Source organism: Apostichopus japonicus, chromosome 2 (genome assembly GCF_037975245.1).
Source record: "Apostichopus japonicus isolate 1M-3 chromosome 2, ASM3797524v1, whole genome shotgun sequence".
In the NCBI taxonomy this organism is placed as follows: domain Eukaryota; kingdom Metazoa; phylum Echinodermata; class Holothuroidea; order Aspidochirotida; family Stichopodidae; genus Apostichopus; species Apostichopus japonicus.
Window position 1 is genome coordinate 19,597,339 of NC_092562.1, and position 19,811 is coordinate 19,617,149.

Sequence of the window (19,811 nt, forward strand, 5' to 3'; positions counted from 1 at the left end):
CACTAGCTTCACTAGCTGCACAGTTAGCTGTTTATATGAGTAATATATGTTTCACTCCTTTACCTTAAAGATAACATTCAGCCAGATGGTTATTCAAATCAATTAAGGATGATGAAAACCTCAGCTCTGCAAAGGTTGATATGCAAATTACAAATTTGTCGTGGTGAATCTTAGGTACGTGTCTTCAATGGATGTAAATGGTGTTCAGTGATAGACTCTCCCACAGTCCCAAGATTTGCATGTTTAGTTTTTCATATATTATTTCAGTTTTTCATCATTTGAATTCATGTTGAAGTTCAGACTCACAGAAGGAAAATGAAAAAAAAAACAAGCATTGATATTTTATTCTAGAAGAAACAGGCAATGATGATTAAATATCATACTTGAGTATATAAATTTTCCTAGGCAAGTATACCATCACATTACCACAGCATAACTTGTGCCTTTAAAAGTCTTTGCTTTAACTTCTTGTGTTGCAAAAAAAAAAAAAATTAGAAAGGTTTGAATGTATAGCTTTGTAACACCTCCTGTTTGTACATTTAAATGCTATAAAACGGTGAATTTAGATAACAAAATTTGAGGCCCTAAAAAGTTGAGCCTGAAGCTTGTCTTTGCAGCCTGTCATAATTCTGAGAGTTGCAGCATTTTGTGTTTTAGCAGGAGGCCCCCTTATGTAATCTCGCAGTTTGTATTATTCTGAAACGAGATTGCTGCAGAAAGAGACATGTGTTACTACCACACATCGTTTAACGTGAGGGACTAATCCAGATTTTTTTCTTCTCTCCTGCCTCTTTGACGAATAAAACTTCAATCAGGATAGCGAAGAGATTCTGTCAAGTGGCCGAGCTTTACTCCTTCCTCAGAGGCAAGTGAGGTAGCTACAAGGGGCCAATGGGAAAACTGAACTTACAAAGCCAAAAAATAATCAAGCAATTCTGAAACTTCCCTGGTGGGGATTGTCAAGATCCTTAAAAGGGACAAAAAGGATTAAGGCTTGTCTAGATTAATCTGAAGTACTATCTGTCCACTTTTAGTGACAATCTTTTGATGAGCTGCGTAATCCAACATTTGACGATGTCCCTCGGGGACAAGCTGGAGCACATACTAGCCTTTGTGACCCTACTGCCAGATTGAAACGTCTTTAAACATTCCCTGAAACGGCATAATGTTTCAATGTCTTGGTTTTAATGATAGTAATGTAAATCTCAGACCTGTAGTTACTATAAAAAAGAAGAAAAAGAAAAAACAAAGGGTAAATAATCATTTCTCGTTTTATTTTTCTTAATGCAGACTGTCATTTCATTAAGATATTTGTCTGGAAATGTACTTGTCTTTGAATGCAAATTGGATGAAGTCAGCTGCTCATCTCTCTGTATGATCTACTTTAATATGTTAATCCTTATATGACGTGAAATGTGTTCTTTGAACTCACTTCATGGAAAGAAAATGACATGAGGGGATCAAATCTATGGACGCTTCTTCTTCTATATAAAGTTATACACTGAATTATATTTTTATACTTTACGTTTATCGACCTGTTTCCATCTTTCCACATCCTCTAAACGGTGAATGAAATTAATGTGGAGGAAAATTTTTTTTTTTTAAAGTATGTTTTGCAATTCTGACTGTCTGTAATTGAGTTGAGAAAAGTTCTTCATGATTGGAGAAAAAATATGGAAAAGAAAGAAATGACAGCAAAGAAGAAACAAAATAAACCCTCCCCCCCCCAAAAAAAACCCCACCAAGAAACAGGTGAAGTACAAACTCATTTCGGTCAAAGCAGTGAAAAAGCTGCTGAGGGGAAGGAAAGCTTATTTCCGTCAAACCTCTGTCTACTCACAATACCATGTTAAAGGTATTCATGCAATTATCGACAGGTCGCGCCAAGAAAGGGATCTGGCGGGATTTTCTAACAGCTGAAGCTGGAAGATTCCCAAACTTTTGTCCCATTTTACAAGCAGGTTTTTGGGGCTTGTAATCTAGTAATCCTGTTATTCCAGACAACAGACGTATATATGTGAGAACGTTGTCAGATCTATAGACGTAACGTCAAGGCTGTATACTGATTACAGTTCCTTCTGCTGGATTGCTTTCCAACGAGGAGATAGAAATTCTCCTCCTCGTCGGGTTTGACGCCCGCAATCACTTTGATATGTATAAGATTTTCCTGAGATGCAGCTTTGTAAATAATCCTGGTAAAGTTTCTTGTTAGTGATGTCAAAGTGGTGCCAATCTTTTTTTTCTAAGTAGGTTAATGACCTAGTTTTCTTTTTCTTCTTTCTTATCAACAATTTTGCATCGATTTAAGCTGGTGCAAAAATTTTTCTTCCCTTTATTTTCTTGTACTATGTATTATCTTTACATATATTTATATGTTGTGTATAAAAGGATATCTTCCATCACCAATATGGAGAGAGAACAAGATAGCTGACTGAATTAGTTACGCGTGACCTATCTCATTGCGTAGGATATCCAGTCAAAGTAAAATATTTGGCTCTATTAAGTATATAGAGTCAAAATATCTTTGCAGTTTCACTTATTATTTTGCTATATATGGTTTTTTATAACCAAAACTGGCTGTTTCCCAAAATAAACATGTTTTACAAATCAACATAATTTTTGGATGGGTAATAACTTTTAGGAAAGTTCTCCAAATTGAGCTTCATAGCCAACAATGCATTAAAAATGATAATTTGAGCTAAAAATTTAAGTATCTTGTGCTGATTTATTTTAATTTTAACCTTATAGACTTGGATTGGCTTTGACTGGATTTAGCAACCTCAGCTTTTAGGAGTTTTAATACATTTCTGTATATATTATATTATTTCTGTGCAGTAGTTGGTGTGCAATGAACTACAATTGTTTAAAATGCAAGTTTGTATGGTCATGCTCTTCAAACATGTACTTACCGTATGTATGAGCTTAACAAAAAATAATAAATATGAAATGTAAAAGACATCAAAATACATATTTGAAGATAAACACAGCAGTATTTCAATAGCAAATTTACCAGAAATCTAAACGGTGCTCACTAAAGCCGAGGCACAGCAATTCACTAATGTTAAAGTTATGTCTGGAATCTCCGAAAAGAATATATGATGCATACGGGGATGCAGTGTGAGGTGTTCCTCAGTTAATAATTGAGCGAAATTAGTACGTTTAGGGTAGAACCAGGATTATTCAGCTATTAACACAGACAGCTTTACAAACTTTGCTGAGGCTTTAGGCCAAAGATATCCAAATGTAACGAGCCAAGTATCTGTAACACCAAGACAAACTCTCTAATTACTAAACTGATCTTCTTGGGATTTACGCTGATATTGATATTAATGATTAACTTTACTCATTATCGTTTCTGGAAGGTTTCCAAGTAGGCTATGTGGAAAGCAACTCACAGTCTTGGAATGTCACACGTCACACATTTCATTCTGAAACGCGAGTCGTGCACTGAGGTCACTCGCCATGGCGTACATAGAGACCTTCCTGGAAATGACACAAAGGAAATCAGTGTTGTATATACCTCTTTTTTCCCCGTTACACCAAACTCTATTGAGGAAACCTTTCTAAAATCATATCACAAAGACAAATTGAAAATTTAAAGTCGAGATTATCTGAACATTTATGCTGACTATTTCTGAAATATGAAGATATTCAAATCTTTAGTGCTTTAAGAGAATGTCCCTTTAAGACAACTTCAATGGTGACCATTGTAGCATGTTTGCCCACACTCTATAGTTAATGTTATTCAGATGTTTTGCATCAAGTCCAATTAAGAACCTTCAAACTGTATTTCTTCTTGCCACCTCAATTAATACGAAAAGATTGAAAAAAAAAATGTATCCAACATTCACATCCAACATTCATATCCACATCTCATGAATATGCTTAGTATTATGGTCAGTTTTGCTGGGCATTAACTATAGTCCAGTCACTTGTCAAGTGAGCCTCCGATATTTATAGGATCAGTTTCTCTAAAACTAAAAAGTGACAGTGATTTGATAATGAAGTTAGCTGTAGAATGTTTTAAGGTCAGTAATTACTACAAACTAGTTACAGCATGCATCATTCTTTGGTCATGCATGCCATAAAAGCTGTATTGGAAAAGTCATTGGAAAAGTGTTGGAAAAGTCTATTATAGTAGACACATTACTGTTGGGTCATACAAACAATTTTTGTGAATTTTTGTTATAATTGAAAGACTATGGTTGGTTAAAAACGTAGACCAAAAATCACACATCTGCTTTAAGGGTTCATCTTCCCTGTGACCAGGTGCTCAAAGATGTAATATATTAGGCTGAATGCATTTTCATTCGTTTGCACTCCAGGGACCTCCATTTATAACAATGTAATAAGCGCAAGTAGACTGCCCCCTAGGTTTAACTTGGGCGCTGTATTCAGTTGAATGAAAGTAAATATAGAGTAATTGAGTAAGCCAGACTACAGGAAAATGGAAAACTCTGGTACATTTAGGCAATGTTTGGTGGGGATAGGAAGAGGTGGGGGCGGGTTGGGGCTAAGGGCGGGATATGGTACTAAGAGGGGGAAAAAAACAATAGATGGCAGTTGCTACTTATTAGTTCCTGCTCCATTGTGATACACAGATTACATCTGATTTTTATGCTCTTTTTGAAATGACATCACTGACCAAAGTTGATGATTTCACAAATGTTCTGAGTTTCCATGATAGGCCTTACATCCTTCATAGGAGAAATGGAGTTTTGCCAAGTCTAAATGACATCACTGATCAACTATTAGTCTTTTACTGTCAATGGTTCAAAAGCTGATTATGATGTTTCTTACATGGCTGTCAAATGCATGTAAACCCTAAGTAATTTCTGTCAAGAATCATTTTCCTTTTTCAACATCAAATTTAAGAAACTAAATAGGATGTGATTGTACATTGGATAATTATGGCATCTATAGACTCAATTTGACTTTGGGTTAAACATCTTGCAATTTTTCTCTGAACTCTCTTTGAAAAGTGTTATTCATACAGTACTTCTCAAACGTGAAAATATACAGTACGTCATCATAAAGTGAGGCTGTTTGGAACTATTTTTGTTCAGTAATGAGAAACTAAGGCAATCTGATCCGTGTAATAATATGTCATTAACACACCCCTACTACCCCTCCCCGTCACTATCAAATGGATCCCTGCCACTGCAATTAATAATGACTTAACATCCTTTGTAGCAACCACTTTGTCATGTTTGATCCTGTTGTCATGGCCACCTTCATCAAGAGGATATGACTAACTGTACTTAAACATCACTTATACAGTTGTACTGAATGTTAAATTGTGTTATGTTCTTCCTTTAAGTTTCGATGGTTTCAAATCCTAAACCAAATACTTACAAAAGTATCTAGTTTGCCACTCACCGACACTCCATGTCCCCTCTCAGCCATCTTCAAGACGTATATATTTCTCATATATTGCCCTGAAATCGAATCCACCGACACAAAACCGTGACGTAGATCTCTGGGACTGTAATCAGGTAATTCTTAGAAAGAGCCTGGCATATTTATATTAGCTGCCATCTGTATACATGTACTTGTTTCTTTGCCATTTTAGGCCAGATGCTGCTCTATGATCCCTGCTGTCGAAAAACAGAACATACATACAGTATCTACGCTCATTTAAATACAGAGGGGGCAACTTCTGATATAAAAGCAGGTGATGAAGAAGCATACAAACCGCTAAAGAATTATATGTAATGCGCCTTCTGTGTATGGCTGAAATAACACAGCAGAAGTAATGCAATTAAAAAAACTAGTGCTACCGCCATCCGAATGACCAATAAGCGTATAGAGTGATTACCAGAGGTTGTAGGAACCGTATTGATCGCATCTTTACTTTCTCTCATCTAATTTTGAGAGACCTGCTTTTGAAACTGGCAGCAAACTTAATAGATATGAAAGGAAATATTGTACATATACAGTGAGTTTATTTGCAAAATTTGAAAGGAAACAAAATACTAGATTCTAGTAACATGTTGTCTATCATCTGTAGGGCAGGTGAGATATGAAAGCACTGGGTGAAGGGATGGATGCATTAGGTAATGGGCTTGGGGGCTTGTCAGTAATATAGCCATGAGGGCATATTTCAAGCATGGGGGAAGTTGTCCATCTTTGATAATCTTTTGACAGTAGATTTTATGACAGATCAACTTATATTTCCTCTCCAAGATATTATGACCACCAAAATGATCACACTTTTATTTGGTTCCGTGTCAAACTGTGAATCAAGAGAATGAGGCCTGCGGGAAAGATGCTTAAACAATATCAAGTCTAGAATCCTGAATTTCCTCTGAATTTTCCAGAGTTTGACATCATCATTTGATGTTAGTGCTTTCTCTGAGCTAACCAATCTTGTAGGTAAATGCATGAGACAGCCAGTTTATTTGTTTCCTTTAAAATCACATAAGTTATGTGTTTGTTTCTTTTCTTCTTTTCTTTCCAACCTCGGTCACTTTCCTTATAGATGATACGTACTTCAACATACGTAAAGTTAGCCGACTACATTCTATTACTTTCACGTAGTACTCATATCTGATCAGGTGTTGTAATTTGTTAGGTATACAACATTGGCCTTGGCCTAATAGCAATGTTGCTACCCTCTCTATTGGATAGACACTAAACAAAAAGAAGCCTTGTAACTCTACCGCAACTTTTCTTGAGAAACAGTCTGTATTCTTTACATAATTTGACCCAGATGCCAGGCAAAAATGTGCGTGATCATAAAGGAGACACATGTATGCGACAGACTGTTTCGTCCCCCAAAATTCATGGAAAGAAATATTCTGTTCACCTTAATTATTTAAATTGGTAACAAGGATCATATATTGTATTTCAAGGTAACGTAAAGCAGAATTCAGTGTCTTTTTTTATTGAAATGAAAAATAAACGCAAAACACAACTAAAAAGTATATATAACACCAATTCAACATATTTCATAGCCAATTATAGAAAAAAATGTCTTTACACAGAATGGGGCTTTTTGATTTTTCTCAAAATTTATATAAATAATTGTCATACAGAATTAGTTTCCTCATTTGTGTGCGCTGAATGACACTTTGATTTCTGCTTTAAATGAGAATTTATGGAGGTGAACTGTTCCTTTAAAAAACTTGTATAGTTTTACGTTTTTTCTTCTCGATATGAAACATTCTCCCAAATGTTAAGGATAAGATTACAATTTCCAATCATAAACAGAATCAATGCAGTAATGGAAAAGACTAGTTCTGGCGAGACATGTCTGCTTTACTGACTGCAACTATGGCTACTCTTACATCGATCCTTCATCCATCAATGTTTCCAGCACAAGCTTTACGGGCAAGGGAATGTGTGATACTTTCTTTCTGCAATATACTGTACGAAATCATTCATTTCAAGACATGAATGTTGTTTATCAAGTACCTACCTAAACATCGACGTATTAAAATTGAATGTGACAAAAGCTTATATGATCGTTAATAGAAATCCGATTTAATTTACAAAATTATCTTTAACCTATTGTCATTTGGCATTCTTGAAGTGTCATGTGAGAAGAAACTTGTTGTGGATGATACTGTGACAGTCCATATGAATTTATGCATAGAGTAATTGTCATCTTATCTTTAGCACCTGCATAGATTGAACTCTCATTACAGATGCACGATTAGCACTAACTACAGTACTTAATTAATTATTCTATTTGATAAATATTTCAAATGTACACTGCAGATACAACCTGCTAAATATACCACTCACTCTGATGGATGCCAATGACAAGCTCCGTCACATTTCTGAACCAGTGTTACATTTTCTTCAGCTTAAGATTGATTGTGGTCTGACCTCGAAAAGCTCTGCAATTTGTCACGTCTCCACCACTTCCATAAAGTTTTGATTGGTATCAACGTAACACATGTAATAATTGTGTGTATATATTTACAGTAACCACTCAGTATTATTCTTTGTACCTTGTTTAATTAAAATTGCAACTGTATGGAGTAGAATTAAAGTTAGGATTTCAATTAAAACTGATGTACATTTGATCAATTATCAAGTTGTACTTATAGAATTAAAGTTAGCTAAAGATGCAACACTGTTGAAAATATACGCTGAGTTTATACCATGCAAGCTCAAGGGGTGACGTAACTGTTATACATTCAAGAATAGGCATTTGCTTCTTTGGTACATATAACAGCAGTTAATGTGATTAAGAATTTCTAGTGCTGTCTCTCTGAGTTGGACCTGATTCTTTCTATAGCTCAAATGAGCTGCAATTACAGACAATCAAGTTAGCAATTCTGCTGCACTCACGTAGAAGTCATCTGCCGTTAAAGAAGAACTTGAAAACTTTTTAAATTTAATTCTGTGAGCTTTTATGATATTACTCTGATTCTTCTCGTCTTCTTGCCATCTTCCTTGCTATCTTCTTCCTTCTCTTTTCCTGCTCGTTCTTGCTCCCACCCCCCCCCCCTTTTCGCCTTGCTCCATTGCCTATTGACTAGACACTCTGTTAAAATAGTTTCATAAAATCAATAACTTAGATGAGCTGTGACTTTTTCTTTTTAACTGAAAGCAGTTTACATAAATTATTTGAAGGACAGGGAAACCTTTGGGATTTTGAAAGGTGTGATATCTGGTGAGCACCAATGGAAGCAGCATTCTATTTCATGCCAGATTATCATGTATGAAGAATAGGGAAAATAACATTTTTAATGCTTTCCTTTTTATAAAATAAAAAATATATATAAAAAGTAAAAAAAGTAAAAGAAAAAAAGAAGGAAGTTGTTAGCTTCATTTTAAACTTGTCATGATAATTCTGTCAATTTGTCTTTTTGCAAGCTGTATTTAATTTTTTTTATCACTTTTTGAATTCCCAAATATGACAGGTATTAATTAGGTTTATATGAACTAAAAGTGAATAGTAATATGATGGATTCGTATTCATGCATACTTTATGTACAGACAAGTAAGAAAAAAATATAAATATATCGTGCCTAGTGACAATGACTGTCAGAATGGCGTCTGGGCTGTGCATTGCTGTAGCTGGACTGACAATCTCCACCAGTGAATGTAGACACTACGTGGCGCTGCGATTTATTATCCCACTGGCAAGTAATCTTTTTGAGAGCCCACTTTCTCGAGAGAAAACTTTTTGTATCAAATTCTGTATACCGGCAGCCTGCTGGTTGATGGGAAGACTTTCTAGTTGTGGTGTTTTATGTCGGTGTTGATTTACACATGGCTTGGCAACGGCTCTTACATTATTATGCCAAAGCGTCTTCGGTTTGGTTTTTTTAGTGTCGTCCTTGAGAGACTTGCATTCTCTCGTGGCATGAGTGGTATATACAGGCAGTGCAGCTTTGCTTTAAGTACGATGCAAAGTTTGATGGTATAAATATAAATATATATATAGATAGCTCTGCGGAGATATAATTGAGCAATAGTACTAATATTAATTAATATGCAAACAGGTACATGTGTAAAGGTGATACAAATTATGTAAGCTGGATATTCATTTCAGGAATATTATAAAAGGCAATTATAAATTGCGAATATTGTTGATCAAATGACCATTGCTTTGGTGTGAGATCAGAGGACTAGACAAAATTACAAACATCTACGACATCAGATCTTTCTTCTTGTAAACAAATTGACTATATCAGTTTGTGAAATCAAGTAGACCGCATTTATAAATGAACAATTTGTTCCTATAAACACACCCAGGCCACCTCCCCCCTCCTCCTCCCCAATCCGAATCCCAACCCCCCTGACACTGCCACATAGTCTGTAATTTCCAGTTGGTTGGTGATGCTGAAAGCCTAGTAGAGAGTTGACCCTACCTTCATCATAATTGTACAAATCTGTGAAGGGGCCCCTTTGCATGTTGAAGTACTATAGCATACACTGTAGCATGCTAGTGTAAACACATAAAATAACAAAAACAAAATAAAACAATAACAACAACAAGATGGAGACCTATACTGTTACAATTTTCACCCTCGAAGAACCAGAACAAAAGTTCATTTAACTTTGCAAGCTTGTAGTGGGGTATTTCAGTGGAGTTGCTTGATATTGGTGTGACACATTTATTAAGTGGGCCCCGCCATTTGATAAACACAGGCAGTAGAGAAATGACTTTTGTGTTGCTCCTGTTGGGTATGATATGTGGTCTATTGACATGAACTTGCTTGGTTTAATGACCTGAGGAATCTCAAGTGAACCATCTTTAGGGGAAAAGTTATAGGAGGGACAAGGGAAGCTATAAGCATTAATGAAAGGATGTTTTATGTTATGCAGGCTTAAAGGTACATCAAGTTCATTTCAGTATTTGAACAGCTAGAGCTAATGTGCATGATGCGATGATGCAAGTTTTAATCATAGTAATTCAAGCAATTGCTTGTAATTAATCAGTTAAAGCAGTTTGTATTATAAAGTTTTATACTCAATTCAATAGTAATTGTAAACAACTTATATTTTAGTTCATTAGCTTGACTATTAATCATTCTTGTTAATCAGTGTTATTTAAAATAGTGGAGAAAATGTGGCCAGGTTGACATGATGGACAAACTGTAGCGAACACAAAACGCTGGACAATTTCACCTGAATGTAAGATAATTTAGTGGATTGTGCAAATATATATATTAATGTATGTATGTATATATATATATATATATATATATATATATATATATATATATATATATATATATATATATATACAGATAATAAAAAAATCCTGTTTGTTAGATTATATTTCTTTATCACTATTACTTTCTTAAGAAATGACCCTATGAGCTATCAAAATTACTGGACTACTTAGTCCAGCCGATACTACTTTTGAATCCCAGAATCAACACACAGCACCATAGAAAAACAAAACTTGGCTGGATACAACATTTTTATATACAATTCTTTAAGAATTTAAGAAGTTGAAATAGAAATGATGTTTGATGTCATGAATGGTAGGTACTGTTTTGTCTGTAAGAAGTAAGCCAAAAAGAACACTATTTAACATTTTTTGAGTTAATGGAATTTGATCAACAATGGATTGACATATATAACTGCCGTAAAGCTGCACTTCAGACAATTTAATGATGAAAACCTTGCAAAACAAAATAGCTATAGAAACATTATTAGCACTAATTTAGTTTTTGTTATGTTGTGGACTATATAACCTTAATTACTTTTGTCAACATCTAAAACTAATTCCCAGAGTCATCCATTTCCACAGCATCTTAATTATGCAACTATCAATATTAATTGACAATTCATGATACAACCATGCTCGGAAATGCAGTGTAAAGAAGTATTTTGGGCTGTTATGTTGATAAAAAGGATTGTATATGTTGTGACAAATCTGTGTGTAGACTTTAATGGTAATGAAAGCAGTCAAACATGTGTCCATTCTTTGTAGAATTATTATGTGGAATATCATCAAGGACATTGGCTAACTGTACACAATAAACTTATCCTATGCACCAAAGTAACCTACACTGGCTATTTCTTGATAATAGCTAACCATGTCTGTTAACAATTGTATATTTTCTATTCAGTTTCATAAAAGTTATGTAATATTCTGTCTGGAAGAATATATTGTTATTGTTGATCACTATATATAATGTCATTACTGTACTTGCAAGTACAAAGTTATAAACATTTCATCAAAACATCCTTAATTGACCTAAAATCGTTCTTGAACAACAATAGATCATATCAATGTCGAAAATACATGTGGGCGATGGGCGATTCGCCCTCTATTTTCTGAAAACAGGCCTCTAAAAACATCGAGAGGGCTAGAAAATAATAGAACTATTGGCAAAATTGCTCCCGGATTATGTCAATAAGAGATGTCATTACTAATTTCAGTAACAGTGTGAAACAAATCAGTAATTATTTTCGGATTATTACTGTTTGAATGCAACATTGCACCTGTTCCTTGCAATTTTCATTCATTGCCGCAATTGTAGTGTGTATATCAGCATGTGTTTTGTGCTATTAGCATACGTCCCTTTGTATTTTTTAACTATCAATGCAAATGGCATGTCTGCCTAGCCTATGGGTGCTTTAGGAAATAATTACACACTTGCCGGTGTTCAGTTTCAGCAATTCAGCAATGGGCTAGATTATGTTATGTTAGGGCTACACATACGTACGAACGATCAAACTTACCCTCGGCTCTCAGCCTGAATGTACGGTGGCAAAATGGACAGATTCTGATTCGCCGCCGGGCCCACCCCAGCTAAGAAATAGCAAATAACAAGGCGGACCCCGAATGTAGAAAGAAAATTAATCTTTATTTCCACATTTGGATTACATATTTCTGTTCAACCTGTCAGTGGTTTTACATTAATAAATCAGTTCATATTTTAAACAACACATTTTAATACATTTTTATGATTGATTTTCTGTATAAAAAATGTTAAACGCATAATTCATAAAATAGCCCAGCTGTCCACAAAATATACCCCTTAAATATTGTCACTGGGGCTTTGGCTTTTCTTTGGGGGCCAATGAAATATATTTCAGTTTTTTACCCTGGTTATTTTATGCATTTAGATCGATTCCGACCCGAGACCATGTGCGATTCAGGTATGTTATCGTGCCACTCTGTGCATTTATAGTTTTACTTCCCAAAGGGCAAATACATTATTCATCTTCAGCACAAACTCACACATATCATCTTTTCATTTATAACCTTCTTCACGATCTTCTTCTGCGTAATCCCGCATCACATAAAAGTTGATGCAAAAGAAATTAGAAAAGAAGAAGCGCTGGTTTTTTTTTGAGGGGGACTCCGGTATGAAAACAACAAGCATGTCTCTCATTAAAATCCAATTTCCTGGATGCGTAATTCGCAGCAAGGCATGTGAGGAGCAGACCTTGCCATGTCGCTGGCCGATGCCACACAGACAGCGGCAATGCTGTCATCCTTGCGGAAGATTTGTCCGACAACGGAATGATTCCCAGGACAGAGCGCACGGGGGGTAGTTTGAGTTCATGTTCCCACACGAGGACGAAAGGTTGTGACGGTTAGTAAGCGTGTCAAAGTATTGGAGGTGGGAATAGAGCGTCTGATTCAGTTTGGCTATGTATACCACTGTTGAACAGCTGACAGAATGTAAAAAGCCTCTGGCGAGCCTGGCGATGATTGCTAACACTTTTCTCCTTTTTTTTCTATGTTTTTGAGTGTGGGGGGGGGGTGGGGGGAGTGGATATGTTTCGAGTATGGAAGGTAAGCCGATGCTTTGGAATATGGCATATCTTCTACTATATGGTAAATACAATATGGTAATGGCATTAACTTTCAATATATATTGTAACAGACACCCCAACACCCCATACATAGTGCCAAAGAAAAAGGAAAGAAATAAGTCCTAAGATGTAGGCCTACTATTCAAAGAATCATGTGAATCAAAAATTTCTTCTTTTTAACTGTCGCACTGTCTTTAATTTTTCGTTCAGAATAACACATTTTCTACTACTAACTTTATTTCTCCTGTGTGATCATGTGATCAGATTGGCATTGAGTATAGCTATGAAGATTCTACCTTAACATTGTTTATACTGTAAACATCAAGTGCAGCAGACTGTCATGTGTAATTATTAACACATGGAAGGATGACCCTAATATGCATGAGGAGGTTTTAAAGCAATTTATTGATTTGTAAAATTATCAAGTTTGAGTTTTCACTCTCCATACTCTCTATTATACTTGATAGCGAAACTTAATAATTTTGATTTATGAAGCTTTTCCTTTGAAAACTAAATTTAGACTTTTAACAAAAAAAAAACAAAAAAATTGATGAAAATTGTGAAATATTTGGCACTATTATTCTGTTGGGACTAACTGTGTGTGAGCGTGATTACTGTTGACAAGAGAGCATCAGCTGGATAGAGCAAATATACCTTGGTTGCCATAGCCGGTGGAGGGGGGAGGGGGGGGGGAAGGTACTGCATAATATGAAGTGATCATTGCAGTCTCAAATATTGAACAGCTTTTATGTTGAGTTACTGTAGCTGGAATTTTGCTGTCATGAAATCATACAGTATATTGACTAATATCGGATTTACAACATCAAATCAAAGGCATTGAAATCCTTACCTAGTGTTCTCATGTATATTGATTCGTAAAGTCAGGTAACTAAGCAGGCGCGTATCCAGGATTTTCAAACCCGGGGGGCGCGAATTACTATATCTAAGCGGAGCGCCACCATCGGTTGGCGCGCAGCGTACAAGAAAATTTCTTGTTTTGAAACCCCCCAGATCACCGGAAACGGCACTTCTCGGGCTTGAAATGACCAACCAGATGTACACTTTTTGCCTGAGAACCAAGTATTTCCTAATAGTTTTTTTCCCATCCATAACTTTTTTGAAGATTGTCAACCCGGCACACATCTTGTTCGACCTGATCGCATCTCCTGTGGGTCTTTGCTTTTGTAGGTGATTCTACGTCGCGGCCCACAATACCCGTCAGCCCCACTTTTCAAGGTTTTAAGCCCCGTATTTGTTTAGAATTTGAAAATTCACATTTCTCGTGAATAAACTCACTTGAAAACATACCCCTAATGTTCTACAAAATTTCATCTATGGACAACCAATATAGAAAAACTTCCTTCAACCCCTAACAGACCGGTCAAAATTGCACGAGTAGAGGGAAGTGTGATGCAGAATGTTGGTCAGAAATTTTCGAAAATTCAGACACAGTTAATTTATTGGTGTACAAATATTAAAACCTCTTATAACGGCTATTATAAAACTTGGTTGAAGGAAATGAAAAAATTGCAGATATTTCCGAAAACCGAACACTACACACATAGGCGTAGGAGGCACGGCGGAAGTGGCGAAGCTAGGGGTATTGGTCAGGAGTGGCGAGAATGGTCTGAAGGGGCGCTTTCGACACTATCTAAGCGGAGCGCCACCACTTGTTGGCGCGTAGCGTACAGAAAATTTTTGAGTAAAGATACTCCCTAGATCGCCGGAAATGACCCTTTCCGGGCCTGGCTAATTTGCAGATAAACGAAGAATAAGGTGTCATCACCAAATTACACCAACAAAATGTGACAAATGTCAATAAGTAGATGAGAGCGCAATAAAAAAGTCAATAATCTAGAATAAGTAAAAAGTGGTAAAGAGCCGAAAAAGGCGCCAGCAGTCCATTTGAGTCCGTCAGGGGGGCATCCGAAAATTTTTGGTTATTTTTTCAGGCAAGTCGGACAGTACACCACTACAGCACTACCACCACTAATTCTTTTTTCACAGTAGACCAACAATACGCTGATGATATCTCTTGGGCATCAACTGGTCAGCATATACTGCAGGACATCGAAAAACGAGTCTCTGACAAACTGGCAGTAAGAAATCTGAAAATCAATTGCACAAAAACTGAGAAATTTACAATCACAAGAAAAGGAAATGACAGTTGGAAGAAGTGTAAATATGTTGGAAGCTTGCTGGGAACCGAAGAAGACATTAACAGAAGAATTGGTATAACCAACGGTGCTTTCAACACACTGTCAAGCATTTTTAAAAGCAAAAACATAAGCCGGAACATTAAGCTTAGGATTTTTGAGACTTTATTAAAGAGTATTTTTTTGTACAATTGCGAACTGTGGGGCACAACGAAGGATCTTGATCGCAAAATTGACACTTTTCAAAGGAGACTACTTCGAAATATTCTCAACATTAGATGGACCAATAATAATTGGTTATCAAATGATAGAGCTTTACAACGAAACCAACCAAACACCTTGGTCATCGATAGTCACACATAGAAGATTGAGATTTTTCGGTCATGTAGCAAGACTCCAAGAGGACGCTCCAGCAAAGGTTGCTTTAAGAGAAGCACTGAGACATACTGCTAAACCAGTTGGAAGGCCCGTGACTACATTGCTTGGAAAAATAAAGTCGCAATTCAAGGACATTAATATTAACAATTTCGAAGAAGCAATAAACCTTGCGCAAGATCGTGATACGTGGCAGAGGTTAATCACTAAGCATGTCGGATAGACGAGACTCAACTTACTACTACTACTAAGTCGGACAGTTTTGAGGCTTTTCATCCTGGAACGCCATTTTCATGCTCACTGATATGATGTTATATCTGCTGTTTGCGTTACAAATTCGAACAGGCGCGGAATTTGCCAAGGGAGGGGCGAAGCCTGTAGGCAAGTTATCTAAGCGTAGCGCCACCATAGGTTGGCGTGAAGCGTACAAGCAAATTTTGGCCGAAAATGTCTCCCAGATCGCTGGAAATGACACTTCCCAGGCCTTGTAAGTTGCCTCTAAGCACTTTCTAATAGCGATATCATTTAAAAAAATGCTGAATGGGGGGGGGCGGGCGGTCGCCCCATCCCAAAATGCGTCATGTTCCCCGACGACACGGTCGAGCTCGAGACCAGCCACAGTTGGTTTCATAGCACAATTCTACACACCCGTTATGATATACCATATATAATATATATATAGATCATTAGTGAGAGAGGAAAATGGAAACGTCAAAAAATGGAGTTGTCGGTGTAAGGGGTAGGGTGAGTCACACTTTTACGAAATCATTGATCCGTCACTGGCTACCCTTCAGCGCTGTAATGATGTCACTGTTCTTCTTTCTCTTCCCGGTGTCTTCGCGTTTTGCTTTTACTCCCTCTTTTTCTCCTTTTTCTCTCTTTCTTCTTTTTCTTTTCCCTTCCTTCCTCTCCTCCTCGTCTTTTTTCCCCTCTTTTTTCCTTTTTTCTTCTCTTTTTTTCTCTTCTCTTTTTCTTACCCGGGGGGCGCGCGCCCCCAACGCCCCCCCTGGATACGCACCTGCTAAGTGACAGTGGGGGGGGGAGCAACGTGACTCATTCACTGACAATATTAAAGCAGCAAGAATAGAGTATATAGTTACATGCAACAGGCAGGATCTACTCTTACTGTACAAAATGGACCGCACAGGAAAGATTGAAGGATTCATCTGCCAGAGTCAATCTCTCAACTCAACTCTTAGACTTTTATCAACTGGATACTCATCTTTAATTCCACCTACCTGCCTACTGTTTCTCTGAGAAATTTACATAATTATTCTTTCATATTTATGCATTCTTAACTTAATCATTCATGCTGGGGCTTCATACATTCACACAGTCTCAGAATGCTACTCATTCATCACATCTCTGAGTTATCTCCAAAACAAATCCCACAATTGTCCGTCTAAGTCACTGTTAGCTTGAAGGATTTTTGCCACACTTGTGGCGCACTTGAAAATTTAGCATCTCTGAAAACGACAACATTGCAAGTTGTACCTCTATTTTGCCTGTAACACTAAGTAATTGCTTATGATGCAATAGTCCCAGAAGGCTTTATCATCAACTTTTCTTCTTTTCTTTCCCATTCTAAATTGCTGTTTCACCCTCCATTACTTTCTTTTTCAGAACCTTGATATAGATTACCTGAGCAAGCAGTTATCGCTCTGCTGGATATTCTGTAGACTAAGGTTTCTTTGTTTAGTAATTAAACCCAATTTACTAAACACCTACTGCACTGTAAGAATGCCTAGAGACAGAAGAATTCATTTACTGCCATAAATCAGTGGCGGAGCGTCCATACAGTCAGGGGGGGCGGATGCCCCCCCCCTGATGGAGTGAAATGGGCTGCTGGCGCCCTTTTCATCTCTTTACCACTTTTTACTTATTCTAGATTATTGTCTTTTTTATTGCGCTCTCATCTACTTATTGACATTTGTCACATTTTGTTGGTGTAATTTGGCGATGACACCTATTTATTCTTCGTTTATCTGCAAATTAGCCAGGCCTGGAAAGGGTCATTTCCGGAGATCTAGGGAGTATCTTTACTCAAAAATTTTCTGTACGCTACGCGCCAACCAATGGTGGCGCTCCGCTTAGATAGTGTCGAAAGCGCCCCTACAGACCATTCTCGCCCCTCCTGACCAATACCCCTAGCTCCGCCACTGCCATAAATATTACCAAGATCAATCACTTAATTGTCAGTTCTCCCACTTACAATGTCATCAGTATTTCTTGAAGCTAAACTATGTTAACATTTATCAACAGTATTCTTTCCTCACCATTTCGACATTGTAGACTGTATACCCAAAACAGTAAAGAGGGTTCAATTAAACAAATCTATCAATAAGATTAATATCTTATTTTGATATAATATATATATTTTTTAATTCTTTTAATTTCTAGTTTATTTGAGGCCAACACCTGATAGCCTTTGGGTTTTCTTGATAGAAGCATGCAATATGTTTTCAATGGAATGTACAAACTTGCTGACTCATTCCCTAAATCTTAAAACTCTTGGCTCTGTTAATTGACATGATGTTACTTGAAAAATATCGTTACCAAACCTCATCCTTGCATAAAGACCATGAAAATAGAGAAACTGTTAATGTATTTATTAGTCAGTAAGTAGCATTCTCATTGTCGACGTAACTTATTGATTTTCATGATCTTTAATGAGTATAAAGTATGAAATAAGTATCACTGATGTAACCAAGTTTTCTCTTTTTAAATTTGACTCACTTGAATAGAGTCATCGACAGGAGTATGGAGTATCTAGGGAGGTGGTGTGTTAGTCTGCTTCCCATACATGCAGTTTGTGATTGTCTTGATTATGGTATTGTTTCAAAGTACTACTCTGGAGTGCAAGCAAATGATGATTTACTCCTCGTCAGGAACAACTTGCTTCCCACACAGCTTTCTGAAATCCACCGCTGTGTCACCTGTGTGGACGACCTTCCATTCGTGAAGATCATCATGCACCTGTTTTGTCCTGACTGTATGTTGCAGTTAGACACCGATATAGGCTATCATTACGAGCTTTCTTAATAAAATTTAAATTAGTAATTTGCAATGTAATCTCTACATTAAGACAGTCTGCACATGAATTGGAAAACATTATGGGAACTTCAATTTTATGTTAAACTTATAAATTTGTTTTTTTTTTCTTTTTCCAGTTCATGTTTTGGCTAAAACCATACAAGGTACCAGCACTAGTGAAGGAGGAGGCTTCGATTACGACCAGTCCTGGGTCTGTGCTCTGTAAGTCATATGAAATAATTAAACGTACAAGTAAGAGGGGCTTCGATCCTAGCAGGAGCTTCTGCAAATTAGCAAAATGCAACGAAAATGTTGTTTTGCAGTAGATCAAACAGTTTGTTAACAGTGTTTCTCTCTTTGAAATAATGAAACAATTCATTGAACACCAACCTTTGAAAAATGTCAGTATATTATGAGCCAAATGTTGTATTTTTCATAACGGACACCTCTGAATGTAAACTAAGACAGTGCTGGCTACAAAGGCTCAAGAAATGCATAGAATGGTAATTTCTCATGAACAATTTAATGAATACACGCAAGCAGAATTACTCTATTTGATTCATTAATGTACTGTAGTATTGCTCTTTTTCTGAATAGGTATAATAAAACCACATATAAGCTAATGATATGGGCATTTGGTTCTATTCCTTCCCTCCCGAAAGAAAGGAAAGATTTAATTGTGAAAGTAATTATTGTAATTACCTGGCCCCATCCCTTCCCTTCTCTTACACACATCCCTTCCCTTCTCCAACCCCTACCTACCCTACCCTTCCTTTCTCCTTCACCTTCTCTTCTCCTTTCCTATCCCTTCCCATCTACCATCAGACCCAAGCGTTAGATTTCTAATGCTGTCACCTTCTGTTTGGTTGTTTCATCACATCTATTATCATTGAGTTGGATTAATTATCCTAGCTAATTTTACATATCTAGTATATGCATATTTGTAGATGTTACCTCTAATAATCCCCCGTAAGAGGTAAATTTACATCAGTAATGTAGAAATGA

General features: G+C 36.6%; 1 protein-coding gene across 9 annotated transcripts in view; it reads left to right on the top strand.

The window, feature by feature from the left end:
• Nucleotides 1-19,811, top strand: part of LOC139981342 (solute carrier family 4 member 11-like) — a 196,503-nt gene that overhangs the window by 123,245 nt on the left and 53,447 nt on the right. For 8 of the 9 annotated variants that reach the window (XM_071993710.1, XM_071993683.1, XM_071993691.1 and 5 more), the window contains 2 exons: nt 12,547-12,579; nt 18,944-19,028. In XM_071993710.1, coding sequence (XP_071849811.1) covers nt 12,547-12,579; nt 18,944-19,028 — 118 coding nt within the window. The remainder of the gene's footprint in view (nt 1-12,546; nt 12,580-18,943; nt 19,029-19,811) is intronic. The other variant, XM_071993720.1, reaches the window with a different exon arrangement.